The 17,450-nt window shown below is 39.0% G+C and overlaps 1 protein-coding gene across 1 annotated transcript; it reads left to right on the plus strand.

The window, feature by feature from the left end:
* Positions 1 to 10,855: 10,855 nt before the first annotated feature.
* On the plus strand, positions 10,856 to 13,059 carry LOC124370323 (piggyBac transposable element-derived protein 1-like). The gene is made up of 2 exons (XM_046828612.1): positions 10,856 to 12,583; positions 12,815 to 13,059. Exons 1-2 carry the CDS (start codon positions 10,888 to 10,890, stop codon positions 12,967 to 12,969), a joined length of 1,851 nt encoding a protein of 616 aa, XP_046684568.1. The 5' UTR covers positions 10,856 to 10,887; the 3' UTR covers positions 12,970 to 13,059.
* Positions 13,060 to 17,450: the final 4,391 nt, after the last annotated feature.

A 17,450-nucleotide genomic window follows, 5' to 3' on the forward strand; every position in this document is an offset into this window, starting at 1 on the left:
GCAGTTTAAGACTTCCTCTTACCATTTTTCTTTCCAATTCGCAACTTGAAAAAATATTACCGTCACTGAATCTCCCCATGGATCCTACATCGATGAAAGTGAATTTTGATGTAGCGTCAACAGCTGCCATTAGGACGATGGAGAAAGTGTGTTTGTAATTGTAGTATGATGATCCAGATTTGTTTGGTTTCTTTATAACAATGTGCTTCCCATCAATCGCCCCCACACAGTGAGGAAAATTCCATCTTGAATTAAAATCAGACGCAATCGACAGCCACGTCTCTGATGTAGGTTGTGGCAAATAATCCGGCTGCATAGTTGTCCATATTGCGACGGAGACCTCATTCACAATGTTAGCTACTGTTCTATCTCCCATCCGGTAACTGTAGCCGATGCTTTTGTAGCTGTCACCAGAAGCCAGATACCTACAACAAAAAAATATATATGCTACTTTCATGCAATAGATAACTTAATAGTTGCAGTAGATAGTTCTGGTTTAGCCTAGCGGAACAAACGTATGCAACAAAATTGTTTTTGGTAAATGGTCATTTTCCAGTGTGGAATCCCCTTACCTGTTTATCGTTATAAATAAAATAAGTATTAAGTTTTCTCTCTCTTTTTCAGTTGAAGAGGTAAAATCTATGTGGAAGAAATTAAGGAACAACCATAGAGATGCTCTACGCCGGCAAAAGCGTATGATGAAAAGTGGTGCAGCAGCAACAGATATTAAACCATGGAGGTTTCAAGCTCAAATGGAATTTTTGTTGCAATACATGGTTAATGAAAATCGAGAAACAAGTTTTACCAATGATGACCCCAACTCTGAACCACAACTACGAGGACAACCAGAAACACAGCAGGCAGAAGAGAACCAGGACGTCGAAAATAACATTACCGGGATAGTTGATGAAGAGTCTCAGCCAGACACAGCCGACGTTGAAAGAGTTAACTCAGTTGATTTGTCTGTAAAGGAACCTACAGATAATCTATCGCCACCACCATCAAGACCACAAAAGAAATTTAAAAAACATGAAGTTGACACCGTAATAGTAAAAGCTATTGAACAGCGTGAGCAGAGGGCAACAGAGCGGGCTAAAGAAAGAAAAAAACTGGATGAAAAAATAGCTCCTTCAGATGATTTACATCTATTTTTCATGTCGATGTATGAGCTAACAAAAAAAATGCCTCCTTCATCCCAGCATATTGTGAGAAGAAATGTCTTTCTGTCAGTAACCGACGAGGAAGCACGTTTGCTGAACATTCAACAACCTACCCATTCCCCACAACAGCCCCGGCATCAAGTTCATCAGCCTATGTATGAGGATCGTCAGTTAACGTATGACAACTGGTCACGTTCTCCAAACGTCTTGTCTCCGGAAACTTCTACCTCTTCTTCAGCTCTAGGACATCGTTCAACGTCGACCTCGCCTTACGCCCCTGAAAACCCCAGTTTGCCAACGTCTTCACTGGTCTCTTTTATCAATACCATTAACACCTAATGTTTTTAGATTATTACAGTAAGGCAATATGATTTTTCCATTTTTTCATTGTACTTACACGTTTTCATATTGGTGTTATACTTATAAATAAAAACTTACCTTAGAAATACTGCTAGTTTTTCTTCACTCCCAATTGGTTTTTGAGCATTACATCCCTCGGAAGAAATAAGAGGTTGGACCAGGCTGTGAACTTCTTGGAATTCCGCTTTGTTGAGACGAAAATAGTTCGTAAACCTTTCACTACACAACTCTTTTGTCAGAACAAATTCACCATGAGAACTTCTTTTTTTCAGGTAGTCACTGTTTCTACGCTTGTTCTTTCTTGTTCTCTGATGAAGTAGTAATAATAAATCTAGGTCGGCATCAGAATCTGAGTCAGAACTCAAATCCAAATATTTTGACAACATGCTCATCATACAAGGTTTTAAACAAGGTAATAAACTAGGTAAACAAGGTAACTGTTATTGTTATGTTAAACCATTATAATAAAACAAAACTATATCAACAAACACACAAGACACTGAACTGCTGTATGATAACTGCTTCCCAATATGCGAGGTAAACTGTGCGACGCAATTTTTCGCCGCTGCTGCCCTGTGCTGTGCTGCGCTGCCCGGGCCGTGCCACGTGTGGCAATATGCGCCCTGGTTAATGCACACACGAAAATCCCGATGAAGTCGAAAGTTTACATCTCAACTAATTTCACACTTACTTAAAGTGTCCAGGGCACAATTTTCCACTCCTCGTCCGATTACCGTACGATCAGTTTGACGTTAGTTGTGGTTTGTGGGGTTGACATACTCCCACTCTGGTCTCGATCAAACTCGCGTTGATCAGCATCTGGTCTAAGAACAGTGCGTACAGTCTCCTCGAGGGTCTGGAGAGGCGACTCAGTCTGGGCGGCCTGCGGATGCTGTGCGCTATCTCCCAGGGCGGCACGGAGCAGGTCGGCACCCTCCACCTACAGAATAACTGCAATTAAGACCACAAGAGACGTGCCACCAAACGTTGCATACTTGATAACCATGCGTCTGTGATAGTGGGACCAAAGCAATTGAACAGTACCCTCTAGGGAGTATTCTTTAACACTTAGGGTGCTTAGCTGATCATCTAGTCCCTGCAAGACTATACCGACTTGGATTGTAGAATTGAATATTCCAGAAATTAAATTATTTAAATTATCAATGAGACATCCAAGACGATATAAAATATTTTTTGATTAGTAAGCTTCAAGTGAATATTCAGTATAATTTATTACTAAATTGTTAACTATTAAATATTATCTGGTTTGTCTAAAATAAAAATCAGAGTTCTAAATCAAAATAATGGATTTATTTTACACTGGCAAATTAATAAGTTCAAAGTTTCAGAATTTTCATCACTATTTTCCACAAAGAATTGACAAACCGTTTAGTAATTTTAAAAGATCCTTTGGCAAGAAATAAAATAATAAAGTTTCCAAATAAAAATCAGATACCACTTAGGAATAACTAAAATAAAAATGTTCACTTCTAAGTTCACTCAAAATTCAAAATAAAAAATCAAACTTCTCTTTCCATTAGTTGTACTTAACTTTCAAGTCTTTGCAATTCAGATACAACTCTCTCAAACAATAATAATGTTCAATTAATTTCCAATTAATAATTGACAATAAAACTGTTCCAATTAAATATTAATAAATTTCCGAATTTCAATTAAAGTTATTAACAAAGTTCAATTTTAATTCACTTTTCTTGCAAGTTTGAACCAAATGTAACTTGTATGATTCTATTGTGTTCTATTGTTCATCGAGAATCAGTTATTCAGATTACTCTGTAGTTTCTATGAATTTAATTTTATCCTCAAAATCCCTCGCGTAAATATTTAGAAACAAGGCGCACTGTAATCAACTTAATTCACGAAAATTGCCAAAAGAAGGGCGAAAATTATTAGTTGGCGCTCATATACTTCCCCTTCCACCAATCCTGATGGACATCCGCGGTGTTCTCTCATTGGTCCAGCTGTATCAAAATAGGAGAACAATACTGCCCTGCTAAGCACAGAGGTAACTGACATTTTTTGCGAAATTGAGTTAGTAATGTTTTGTAAATCTACACAATATTTGGAATGTAATACTAAGGTATTTTAGCCATAATTAAATGAAAACATATTTAAAACTGCCTATTTTAAATGTAAGTACACTTTTCAGAGGAAATACTAAGCAAAATGGTGTGTAACTGACATTTACTAAGTTATTTGTGGGGTATGTGATGCAGATACGGCTTTTAGGCTTAGTCATTTTCACTTACGGCTAAACTCACTTAGGAATCAACACTTACCACTGTTTTGCTTAGTTTTTGCCATTACTCTTTGTATTTACTACCATAACAAACCAGGAGCAGAATGCAACTGCGCACAGCTGGTTGTTAATTCAGTTGATTTTTTAGTTGTCTTAGGCTCTCGTGTTTAGATCATTTGGTTAGTAAACAAGTGATGTGGTGTTTGAAGTTATATTTTGTTGTTTTGTTGTGATACATTCTCTTTTGTTCCGATGATGCCTTCAACAGGTGACCTTATGGTGAAATTGGTACAAAATGCCTGTAATAGTAATAATTCTAATGTAACTTTGCCCCATAGCCCTAAAGCTAAACCTACAAAAACTTCAGTACTATCAGACTGTATTAGTAATGGTAGGCCTACTTTAAATGAAACTTTGAAGACTACTGCAACTGAACCACTTGTAAATGGTTCAAATTTATGTTTACCTATCTATGAAAATGTACCGATATTATTAGTTCAAAACAATGAACACTGTATATATAACCTAGAAGGTGATGGAACCTTACTACAGTTGGTCTACGAAGACATAGGTTTAAATTCTCTTGAGGCAGATTTAAACAGTGATGTTCAATGTGATAATGTTCTGTTCAATAACAACATAATAGGCTTAGATTGCGAGACTAATCCTAGTCTGACAACCAGTAAAGAACTAGACCATATGGACGTAGATGAAGCCAAAGTAGGCCTAACACAGAACAGTAACAGTAATCAATCTGAAACCAGAGAAAGGCTTATTGAATCTAATGAAGAAGTGGTAATTTTTGAAGCAGGCCAAACTCAAAACATCGAACAAACTGGTAGTCTAAGGAAAAAAAAAATTCTTGTACGCACCCGCTGAGAGAAAAAATTGAAGAAAGGTTTAGTTAAGGGGACTTGGACAAAAAAAAATTATTTTTAACATATATTTTTTTATTTTTTTTTATTGTAGTTTGACATTTTCTGAATACAATGATATTAATATTATCACTCACAAAAATTTCTAAATGCTTCAAATAAATTTTTGAATTTGCCTCTGCAACGCCATTGACGGCTGTATCCAGTGTTGAGCTTTCTTATAGTGCTGATTTTACTGATTTATTATTTACTTACTCTTAGGTTTTGTTTCTCTATGACCTTAGCAGTTTTGACAGATGTCTGCTTGTTTTGTTATTGTAAATTGTTTGTAACCTAGCAAATTTGTTGTTCTGACAATATTTTGTTATTATTGGAAGTTGACTCAGTGTTTATAGACTTTTATTTCAAAGTGATCTTTGATAATATAATGACTAGACCTAAAGGAATCTTTAAAAAACGTACCAATAAAGGTAATAGGTTTTATAAAAGGTTACCTTCAGTTTCACCAGATGAAGACTCAACAGTTAGGCCTCGGCCTACTACTCCAAAAGTTGTAGTGCCACCCAGTTCTTCTGAGAAGAAATTAGGTAGTAGTGATGACCAAGGAAAGTCGAGTGAAGAAAAGAAGGAGAGCTCTTGGAGAGGAAGAGGAGAATGATGAACATTATGTTCCTGGAGGGTTTTAGAGCTCAAGTATTGTGAAAAAACATACTTTTTATCTAATTTTTTTGGTTTTTTGCGTTTTCCCGAAAATTTTGATTTTTCACACAAATGACCCGTTTTCTCTGAAAGTACTAAAGATAACAAGCTGAAATTTTTACAGGATGTTTAGTACTTATCTATGATGCTACTGATCTACAAAGAAACAATTATAACAAGTATTGACTTATTAGGCCTCATTTTACTGAAAAATAGTCTATATTTCAGGGTTATTTTGAACTCGCTAGATAAAAAAAATCATAACTTGGCCAAACAGAGTTATAAGTTCATAAAAATAGATCAGTAGCTTTGTATAGGACCACATAGTAAGTGATAAAAATATCAGGTTGGTATCTTTATTACTTTCTAAGATAATGGGACACAAAAGTACCTAATTTAACATGGGTTTATATGGAGCGTTCAAGTCCCCTTAAGAGTAATCATTCTATCAAAGATGCTTGCTCAGAAAAATGTAAGCTAAAGTGTATTGAAAATATACCTAAAGAAAGGCGAATTGAAATAAATGACCAATTTTGGGACATTGAACCTCATGAACAAAAGTGCTTCGTTATGGGATATATAGAAAAAACAGAAGTTAACCGCAAAACAACAATTGGGGAATCCCGACGTAGTGGTACAAACCATTATTTTCTTAAAAACATTGAAGGCCATTCAATCCGGGTTTGTAAAACATTTTTTCTGACAACCCTGGGTTACACCAAAAATAACGACAAGATCTTGCAAACAGTCTGTCGTAGTAGTATAAGTAAGAGTATTACTCCGAAAACAGATAAAAGAAAAGGACGGATTGCTCACAACAGAGCTGATCATTCAGTTATAAGAACTCATATAGAATCCTTCGAGCCTACCATAGCTCACTACAACAATTTAATATAACTCTTGTTTCTTTTGATGTGGCGTAGAGCCAGCGGGAGCGGTTTTCTAATTAGAACGGGGGACTATGTGCCAGATATCAACTTTCTACTACACAACGTTATGTGTTCTTTCATTAATAAGTCTACTACACAGTTGGGTTGTTTGTAACCGCTTAATAAGACGTCTGACAACGGGCACACGGTGAGTTTACTAAATTTACATTCCTTTGCAAAGATGTCTGGTGAATAAACCGAATGTCTGCCTGTCTTTACTAATTACAAGCTTTTGATCTGCCACTTCTCATTTCACCCACTTTGTGAGCGAAGGGTCGTAAACGGGATAAACTATCACATTAAAAATTTCAAACAACTGATTATCATTTTTCAGGGAGAGCTCAATCAATACCCTCAATTGAGAATTCGTCACATATGACTGGATTGTGTCAAATTTGAAGAAATTATAGGTTCTCTAATTTTACATCTAAAAACAATTTTACTGGGGGGTTGTATTACGTTTTCTACGGAAGTCAGGATCTTCAGAAACTGATGGGGAGGCAACAGGCTACTAGTCATTTTCACCTGGCCATCTTCTGGACAGCTTGATTAATAGCATCTTTAACTTCCGAAAGGACTGAGTTCAACTTCAAGTATTGAAAAAGGGTTCTCAGCTGGTTACCATAAATAAGTTCTCTGATATAATTACGGGCCATAGTTATATCCATCACCTTGTGACGTGGAAGAGATAATTATGTTTATTGCTCTGAAATGGCTTTAATTTTCCTATTGCATATTGTCTAAAACGGTTATTTGGTCTTTTACTGATACGGAAAAGGTCATCACTTAGATTTTCTATTTCATTTATCCTGCTATTGGTTAATTCCAAATCATTGTTCGTTGCAGTTCCAAACATAAATTTTAGTACCTGGCCTCCCATATCGATTAAGCCTCGTTTTCGCCGAGTATTAGATACTAAGGTAATCAAGTCACTGGTTTGACTGACATAGTCTGCTACCAGCTGCTGCAAACCTACATACTCGTACCTGAATCCTGCTTCCAATCCTCGTACCAGAGAGTGCATGCTTACATTCCTCGCTAAGAGGTCCTGAAAGAACTCATCATACTGACAGTTTACCTTGAATAGCAGTATACTTAGGTTCTGGTTTTCCTCTTCTACATCCGTCAAGTTGTACTGCATTACTATGGTCCAATGGCTGTCGGTGAGGAGCACATCTCCCTCCTTTTCGAAGACGACACCTCGGTGAAAACCCCAGGCGACTCCATGCGTAAATAACATGCCAATTTTGCCTATAACAGAGGCAATGGTATTTTATACAGCAAAAATAAATTTGAAACCTCGCCTAATCCCGGGCTACGTAGCGACTAAACTACCGCTTATCTATCAAAGTAGATTTTTAGGAGTATAACAAAATCTCCCCACCTTTCGGGTACGCGCGTATTTCTCTTTGGGCGTTGCAACCTATCGGTGAGTCCGGGGACTGCTGCTGGGTTCCTCGGAACACCTGCTCGATCTTCTACCTTATCACTGTCATCTTCCACCCTATCACTCGCATCTTGGGCCCAGGGCCACGTGGATACACTGCCTGTTGGGTAGGCACGGGAGCTCTCCTCATACAGGGCTTGATTCTGTTTACATTGACAGTCATCCCTTTTTTACGGATTTTCAACACCACGTTCAACGGGGACAGTACTTTAACTATTTTTTACGGCCCGTTCCTCAATTTAGACAACTTCTTAACCCGGTGACGAGCTATACTAGGACGTGTATAAAGACCATCTGCCCTTCTTCGTATTTCACTTCTCGAGTCTTCTTATTGTATTCCTTCTCGAAACGCCCGCGAGCTTCTATTTTCCGTTTCGCAGCTATTTTAAACGTCTCTCTGAGCTTACTTCGCAGGGTTTCTACATGATCATTGTAAAGATCATCGCTTTCGGTGATGGTCAGATTAGCCGCCATGGGCATTTCCATCTTCCGGCCACAAACCATTTCAAATGGAGAAAACCCTGTCGACTCATGACTCTGGGAGTTGTACGCCATCGTGACGTAGGGAAGGTACTCGTCCCAATCGGTCTGATATCGATTCACAAAATGGCTCAGCATGCGCGCAATAGTCGAATGCACTCTCTCTAAACGGCCGTTCGACTGAGGGTGGAATCCTGTAGTTTGTATCTTACGAACATGTAAGAACTTACAGAGCTGACTAATTAGGTCAGAGGTAAAGTTCGCACCCTGGTCGGTAATAAGAGCCTTTGGTATGCCAAACTTTGTTATTACACGCTGTACGAGTGCTCGCGCGACACTTTCTGCCGTTTGATCGGGCAACGGGATGAATTCGCAATACCGTGAGAAATGCTCCATTACACTTAAAATGTAAACGTGACGAGACTCACTGAGAGGTAGTGGTCCCACTAGGTCAGCTGCAATCACTTCAAAGGGTTCTCGGGGTTCGATGAAGACTTCCCTTAGGGGCGCTCTAGCTTGTCCATAATTAGTCTGCTAACTACAACTACGACACGTCCTAACGTAGTCTAGCACGTCTTTGTCCATCTTTTTCCACCAAAAGTTATGCCGTACCCGTTCCATTGTTTTTGCTACTCCTGCGTGTCCGGCGGTAGGCAAGTCATGATTTAACCGAATAACTTCCGGTACTAGAGATGCCGGTACTACAATCTTTTGCTCACCCGAACTCAGACGATACAAGATTTTCTCGGGACTCATACGAAAACTCAGCCTGTCTCGCCGTCGCGTCCTTAGTACATCAAGGTCGGCAATGGGGAGCACATCCTTTCTCATCGCGTGTACCGCTCAGCTGAGCCCATCTCCGTTGCTGTGCATTTTCCCGGCTTTGTGTTCCACGGTGAAATCTAACTCAGCTAGCTTTAACGACCACCTCATCAGTCTACTGCTAGGATCTTTAAGGAAAAGCATCCACTTTAAGGCAGCATGATTGGTAATGACCTTAAAAGGGCGGCCTAATAGGTAGCACTTGCAATACTTGGTACTCCAGACCAAGCTAAGCAATTCACGCTCATTGGTCGAGTAATTCTTTTCAGCCGGGTACAACGTCCTAAAACAGTAGGCTGTTCTTCTCCATCTATCTCTTACGATAAGACGGCTCCCAAGGCAAACATACTCGTATCTGTGACCAATACGAAAGGTTTACTAAAGTCCGGGTACACTAGCACGGGTGCCGAGATTAATTTTTGTTTCAACTGATCGAAGGTCTCCTGACATTCGGATGCCCATACAAATTCGCGTCCCTGTTTTGTCAATTCAAAAAGTGGTTGACCTATCGTGGCGTAGCCATCGATATAACGGCGATAATAACCAAACAGGCCGAGGAATGACGTTACGTATATATATATATGGATATTAACAGAGAACACTTACCATTAGTGTGTTGGCGGATATAGTTGAGCAGCAGCAACAAAAAAGTGGTGGAGCCTGGTATGTGAGTGGGGATATTTTGCCTTGAAAAGGAATTCTGTCAGGTACCCAACAAAATGGTCAGTTCGGACACCATACCGAGGGATGTTGGCCCTGACTTCCCTCCAGTGTCTCTCAATGGTGTTCGTATGTCCACGGGTGTCAGGGTATGGTTTATTGAATAGTTCATTGATAGGTGCCTAAATTCCTCGTCACAGAGACAGTTGTAGGCCCTCCAACAGTCACTAACAAAATTGTGGTACCTGGCAGAACCCATTGTTTAATTATGTCGAGCAGAGTGTCCCTATCGCGTTGTTCAAAAGGAACAAGGAAGGACTCTACTCTGCCTTTCTATTCCCCCTAAAACCCACTGACCCTGAATTCTTCTGCCGCGATTGTACTTTCTCCTTCCAAATTTAGCCTCATCAATTTCAACGACTGTCAAAGGACCGCCAATTTTCTTCGACGTAGTGAAATGTGATGAAAGTACACTTCGCGGAAAGTACAATTTGTAGAAACTCCAAACTCCAAGGAAATATAACGTTGTCTCGGAGGCTTTAGGTGCAGCAACGTGGTCACTAAACCAAAATATGTATCTAAATCTAATCGTGTTCTTTAAAAAATGAACCTGCCCGAAACGATTTTTTAAAATTGCAACATTTAAAACTTTTCTACTTTTTCTAATTTTCCTATCGCAACGAAACAACAAAGTCTCCCGGTTTAGAAACAACACGCGACCGCACGACGAACAAATACACTCATTATTAAAAATTCCATGTTTAATTAACCCGTGAGGGGTCCCCTTGTTAGATGCCATCTAACAAAATAGTAGCTCTGAAGAAATTTTTTTTATTTTCTAATTTAGCCTCCTGAATCTTAGCAAGTGCCTCATAGGCTATATAACACGTGTTTTCACTGTGGTTGTGATATGATTCATGCGTAAGCAGTGGAGGGGGGAGGGGTGGAAGCGCGCGCCGCATACTCTGTTAGTTGCCATCTCGACACGGGACCATTCACGTTGGCGCATTAGTTAGGCGACATCTATACACGGGACTGATCGCGTTAGCGTTTTGTATGCTTAGTTCGCGTTTCTTATGAACAAAGTTTTTAGTCTTTTAGTGTTATTTGAGTGTCTAAGTGAAACATTTTAGCGTAGAATTAATTTCAAGTGTCACTAAGTGTGGTGTTATGCAGTTTAGCATTGGAAAACTTCAAGATGTCTAAGATTCAAGATCATCTTATTCTTAGTTGGATTGAAGAGGATGAAGAGACTTTTCCTAATCTTGGTAGTGATAGTGAACAAGATGCTCCTTCAGAGCATTCACTCCACGATTCGAACACTGAACAGTCTGGTGAAAGTGACGGGGATCTAGAGGATGCAAATGTAAGCTTTACAAATCTGGATGCTCCATCAACGTCTGCTATGGACATAGCGGTGCACGAACCTGTAGCTCAGCCAGTAAGGGAGCCTGGACCTATCCAAGTGCAGAGTAGGAGACAACATCCCGGTCCAGTGTATGTAGGTAAGGATACTTTCACAAAATGGTACATTCATAAATCTGATGCTAGAAGAACGAAAACTTCTCAACAGAATATTATAAAAAAATTGCCAGGTGTAAAAGGCGCTGCTAAGAACAGTAGAACTATCTTTGATTCATGGAAACTTTTCTTCCCAGATCAAATGATTCAGAACATTGTCAACTTTACCAATGACGAGTTGGATGATATCTCCTCAAACTATGCTCGTGACAAACAAGATTGTCCTAATACTAATGTTGATGAATTGCTATCATTTTTTGGGGTTCTTTATATGTTAGGAGTAAAAAAAGGAAACCACCTAAACACTAGTGAAATGTGGGTCAATGATGGAACTGCCCCTGACTTTTTCAAAGCAGTCATGTCTCAAAAAAGATTCCATCAGCTTGTAAGAGCAATCAGATTTGATGACAATAGAACCAGGGAGGAACGTAAAAAAATTGACAACTTGGCTGCATTTAGGGATGTATTCGAAACTTTTGTCAGTTTGTGTAAGGAACACTACACTCCAGGAGAGTACGTTACTATTGATGAGATGCTGGAGGTATTTCGGGGAAGATGTAAGTTCAGACAATACCTGAGCAATAAACCAGACAAGTATGGTATAAAAATGTATGCAATGTCGGACGCTCGAACATTCTATGTGTTGAACATGGAAATTTATCCGGGCAAACAGCCCCCGGGCCCTTATGCGTATGACAACTCAGCAAGTAGCGTGGTTTTGAGACTAATGGAACCTATCGACAGAACAGGAAGGAACATTACGATGGATAATTACTATACCTCTGTTCCCCTTGCCAATGAGTTGTTCATGCATCATAGAACCACTATAGTAGGGACTATAAAAAAAAATAAGCGAGAGATCCCAGATTCATTTAAAGATGTCAACGGTAGACCAGTAGGCAGCAGCATGTTTGCTTTTGGCTGTGACCCGAATAGAGCCACATTAGTCTCTTATGTCCCGAAAAAAGGGAAAAATGTTTTGATGTTGTCGACATTTCATGATGATGACTCTATTGATCCCGATTCTGAGGCTAACAAACCAGAGGTCATTACTTTTTATAACATGACCAAAGGTGGGATCGATGTTGTAGACAGAAAGAAAAAGGACTACTCTGTAAAACGTATTAGTAACAGGTGGCCTTTGACGATTTTTTGTGGACTCCTGAATCTGGCAACTATAAATGGTCAGATTATCTACAACCTGAATACAAAAGACACCATGCAGAGGAGGACTTTCATAACGAGCCTTGCGAGGGACCTAGTAAAGCCGCATATTCTACATAGAGCTTCTATTCAGACCCTCTCACTCCCGTTGAGGACCAGCATCAGGGCTGTCGCCGGTGTAGAACTTCCTGAGCCAAACCCCCCACCAGGTAGGGATTGATCTTTTATACCAGTAACTAAAACTGTATACATTTAATATTTTACCGATAAAAAACACCTTGGTCTTACAAAAAACTCTAATACTTCTTGATTGTGAACACAATAAATTCTTTGATCCGATCCTACATATAAAAATATATATATATATATATATATATATATATATATATATATATATATATATATATATATGTATATATATCTGTTTGTATTTTTTTCAGTTGTCGAGGGACGAAAACCAAGGTGTCACTACTGCCCTGTCAGGAAAAACAGGTTTACTCCATACAAATGCTCAGCTTGTGAAAGATCCGTATGCAAGGAGCACACTGCCAAAACAAGCTATTGGTGCCACAACTGTGCAGCAGAAGGGAACTAGATCTAAGTTTTTGTTTCTTGTATTAGTTTCCACTTCACATGCATTATTTTTACATTATCAATTTAATTTAGAATGTCTTAAGCAATAAAAAACATTTCCTTAGTAACTGAAAAAAAATATTTCAACCTTCTGCATGTGTAAGTAAATGGGGATAAATTAATAAAATTAAAAAAATCCAATAGTTAGTAATTATTTTTGTTATTAATTTTTTTTAATTGCCTGACACTTGTAAAATACAAATTAACTTATCAGGAAACAGGTACAAATTGCATTATAAGTGCAAGTTAAGATTTAAAAGCAATAGAGAGCAAATAGCAATAAAAAACGCAATGTTAGATGGCAGCTATACAGGTGACCTACTACGTAAGTGGAATATACGGGACTCCTCACGGGTTAAAAAGGAAATAATTTCGTTTCGGTTAAAACGTAAACTCTTTACGTGCCCTACTAAACACTCCTACACACACAATACACTAGGGTTGGTCGAACTAGTGGATGGTTGATTCATAATTGTAATGTACTCACTCAATCCAACCTACTGAACAGGATATCTTGTGAAGCACTGACTCATGCCCCGGAGAACTCAGATAACAGATACGCTATCAGGCTTCTATCAGTCCCGGCTGCAGATAATATTCAAGTAAACAAATTATCCAGACACAGCACGCAAACTGAACATTAAAACATTAAAAACTTAACTACTTATGAATATACCCCCTAAAATCATGGCATTTGTCATTTGCACCCCCTAATATTATATATTATAAATCCGTGATTTGCCGCCTCGGCCTTTAATCTTATAATATCCGACTTGACAAATGTTGTACTGGTGATTTCATCATACGATTCGGCAGTCATGTAGATAACATCCTTTATGTTAATTTGCTTCAGAGCCGAGACGAGATCCACACCGTCAGTGTCCATTTTTCCTAAAATCTCAGACAGAAGTTTGCACCGATATCGCCTTTTCATACATTCGATTATACCCCGGTCCATGGGTTGGATAAGACTTGTGACATTGGCAGGTAGAAAAAGCAATTTTATTCCGGGAGCATCTTCACTCATGGGGATGGGTTCCAACGTTATCAAGCACCAAAATAGCTTGTTCTGGTAACTTATGAGGCGGCCTTTAATCTTATAATATCCGACTTGACAAATGTTGTACTGGTGATTTCATCATACGATTCGGCAGTCATGTAGATAACATCCTTTATGTTAATTTGCTTCAGAGCCGAGACGAGATCCACACCATCAGTGTCCATTTTTTCCTAAAATCTTAGACAGAAGTTTGCACCGATATCGCCTTTTCATACATTCGATTATACCCCGGTCCATAGGTTGGATAAGACTTGTGACATTGGCAGGTAGAAAAAGCAATTTTATTCCGGGAGCATCTTCACTCATGGGGATGGGTTCCAACGTTATCAAGCACTAAAATAGCTTGTTCTGGTAACTTATGCTCCTTTAAGAATTGCTTGACTTTAGGAATGAATTCGTTTACGAACCAGTCAATAAAGGTGCATGAGTCCATCCACGCTGACTTCTGGGCACGATAAACCACAGTTTTGTAAAAAAAAAAACGCATTGATACTTCTCTAAAACAATGAGTTTGGTCCCTTGTCATCTTTACTGGTTATGGAACTTGTAGAAGCAGTTTTTGTCTTTATTGAGGCACAAGGTAAGATTACACTTGGAACAATTCACATGACTTCTGCTCTCACAGTCAGGTAACTTGCATCTTAGTCTGTTGTTGTTCCAGATTGGCCAATGCCCTGTTTGGTCTTTTCTCACTTCTTTGGGTGGAAGAGCAGAAACATGAGGCTTCTTAGATTTGGTTAGGAGAGCGATAACCAGCTCTGTGCTTGGTCTTCCTCGCTTTGGAGTAATATTTGACCCTAACCTTCACATTGTAATAGCGACAGATTCTCTAAATTCTGCAAGAGCCATTATATTGATATCAGCCCTGTCCCTACACACTTTTTGATATAACAACCAGCTATTGCACATTGTTACATCCAAATAATTGTAGAACAGTCTACCATTTTCTAGTTTTCATTCTAATTTTGTATATTCCAATAATAGAGTTAATTTTGTCTACTTCCCATGTGTTGGTTGTAGGTTTTTACAACTTGAGGGCAGTTTACCTTCTGAGTAACTTTTTTTTCCTTGCAAAACCTTTCAACTTGCTCTTGTTTACCAATACCTACAAAGGAGGACGGTAAAGTTACACGGGTTTATTGGGCCGTAGCCCAGCAGCCCCACCACCACCCCTCTCCGCGAGGCCGAAGGCCTATTTCTAGAGGCGCTGCTTTCTACGCGAACCCGTTTTTTCTCTTCCTTTACTCCCAGTTCTCCTTTTTTTTCCTCCTACTACGTGTCCCCTCCCCCAGAGACCCTTGTATGTCTGGGATCATCGGAATTTTCTTCTTTAATTTTGTATCTTACTCTTATATCATTCTTATTCTCTCGGTAAAGTTACAGACTTATTGTCTTTCTAGACAACACAAGACACTTCAACCTCATCTACTTGAACACAATTTTCAGCTGAGAATATTTCTAACCAGCGCCAGTACGGAAACCAATCCAACATTCCCACCAACTACCGTAGGGAATCCATAATCATCCGAATTTTAACTGTTTCCTAACCAGCGCCAGTACGGAAACCGATCCAACATTCCTACCGACAACCGTAGGGAATCCATAACTGTACGAAATTTAACTGGTTCCTAACCAGCGCCAGTACGGAAACCAAATCAACATTCCAACCGACGCACAGTGGTGTATTTGACAAAAACCTGGCCAAAACGTTACATTCTGTGTTATTTTATAATTCAATCGTTATTTACTTTTATTAATATTCGAAACCATTGTAGTAAATAAAATATGCAATTTCGCGAAGCTAAACTGACGTTTTAAGATATTGTATGCCAAAAAAATATTGTGCAAATTTTTTATATAACATAAATAATTTATTATTGTTTTAGATTTTAAATAATTTGATAATATTGAAGGGAGTGTTATTTTAATTTACAAAATAATAAAACAATAATGTAATACGCTATATAACTTACCGTTAGTCTTCCATGTAAATAGAATCCTTCGATTCAGATGATGCTTCTCCTTCTCTCAATTCTGCAGTCTGTGCATCTTCTGTACAGGTAGCATTTTCCACGCAAGGTTGCAAAAGCTGCAAAGTTTCTTTTGAAAATGGCTTAGTTTTCTTTCTGTGTACTTGTCTTGAGGAGCTTATTTAAGGGGTCACTGGTGAGTAAAAGTCTGTTTAATATATCTCGGTTACACACTTCTCTGTTGAATTTTCTTGCATACTTTTGGCTGTATAGTCTAAAATGTTTGTTTCTAGCTTCAGCTGCTTCTTCCGACAGCTGTCCAATAGGCAATAATGCATTTCTATTAACAGCTGATCTATGAATCAGTGTTTTATGTACCGTGGGTGTCATGGGGTATCCATAGTCTGTTTAATATATCTCGGTTACACACTTCTCTGTTGGATTTTCTTGCATACTGTATAGTCTAAAATGTTCGTTTCTAGCTTCAGCTGCTTCTTCCGACAGCTGTCCAATAGGCAATAATGCATTTCTATTAACAGCTGATCTATGAATCAGTGTTTTATGTACCGTGGGTGTCATGGGGTACCATCCATACAAATCCACATAAAACTTTGCTGTTTTAGAAGCATATTTCTTAAACAAGGTACAATTTATTTCATGTGCACTGGAAATTGTTTCTAAAATTATATTAAGCCTCCTGGCTAGGACTGACCCTGAGGAGTTCGCTTGGGTGTACACGGCAGTTCGTCACACCAACGAATGTTACAATGATCTACCTGTGATATATCGGAACGCATCACGTTTCCTGAAACCGGGTTCACGATTACTCGTGGAAGTTGGTAAGCCTGTCCCTTGCTCAGCAATTACTCCAGTCCTCTACCTGCTCGACGGCGTCTGGATGAAGATAGGAGGAGAGTCCTACATAGCTCCATCTCCCGTGCAACTGTCACCCAATCCTGCTGACGTATGGAAGTACGGAGACATAAAGACCATGCGCAACATCGGATTCTTGAGCAAGAAACAACTAGAAGAGTTCAGGGATGCTATTGTAGGCCCCGTGGAGAGGAAAGCTGTGTCTGGGATCTTCATCTCAAGGGTAACATCGCATGGACGGACATCGTCTCAAGGCCTTAACTTCAATGATGGTTTTCATGCCGACCAGTTAGTGGATGAACTCTCCTCTTCTGTCATCTCGAGGTTATACGGGTATTGGGATTTTGTTGCGAAAAACCTAGGAGCTATACTGGGCTTCTCCATATTCCAGTTCATTATTAGAACTGTCATCAACGCCTTTTTGCTCTTCAAAGAGTACGGTCTGTAATCGGTTCTGGTTGCTGCCTGCTCATCTTCTATAGCCAAGCATATCTTATATGGTAAACATCTTTGGAGATGTCAGAAGCCTGCATCCCATGA

This window comes from Homalodisca vitripennis, unplaced genomic scaffold (assembly GCF_021130785.1).
Source record: "Homalodisca vitripennis isolate AUS2020 unplaced genomic scaffold, UT_GWSS_2.1 ScUCBcl_2;HRSCAF=254, whole genome shotgun sequence".
NCBI lineage: Eukaryota > Metazoa > Arthropoda > Insecta > Hemiptera > Cicadellidae > Homalodisca > Homalodisca vitripennis.

Excerpts from the sequence above, each read along its gene's own strand:
- LOC124370323 (XM_046828612.1), top strand. The coding sequence starts at position 10,888 with ATGTCTAAGATTCAAGATCATCTTATTCTTAGTTGGATTGAAGAGGAT. Across the intron at positions 12,584-12,814 it reads TGAGCCAAACCCCCCACCAG|TTGTCGAGGGACGAAAACCA; the intron begins GTAGGGATTGAT and ends TATTTTTTTCAG.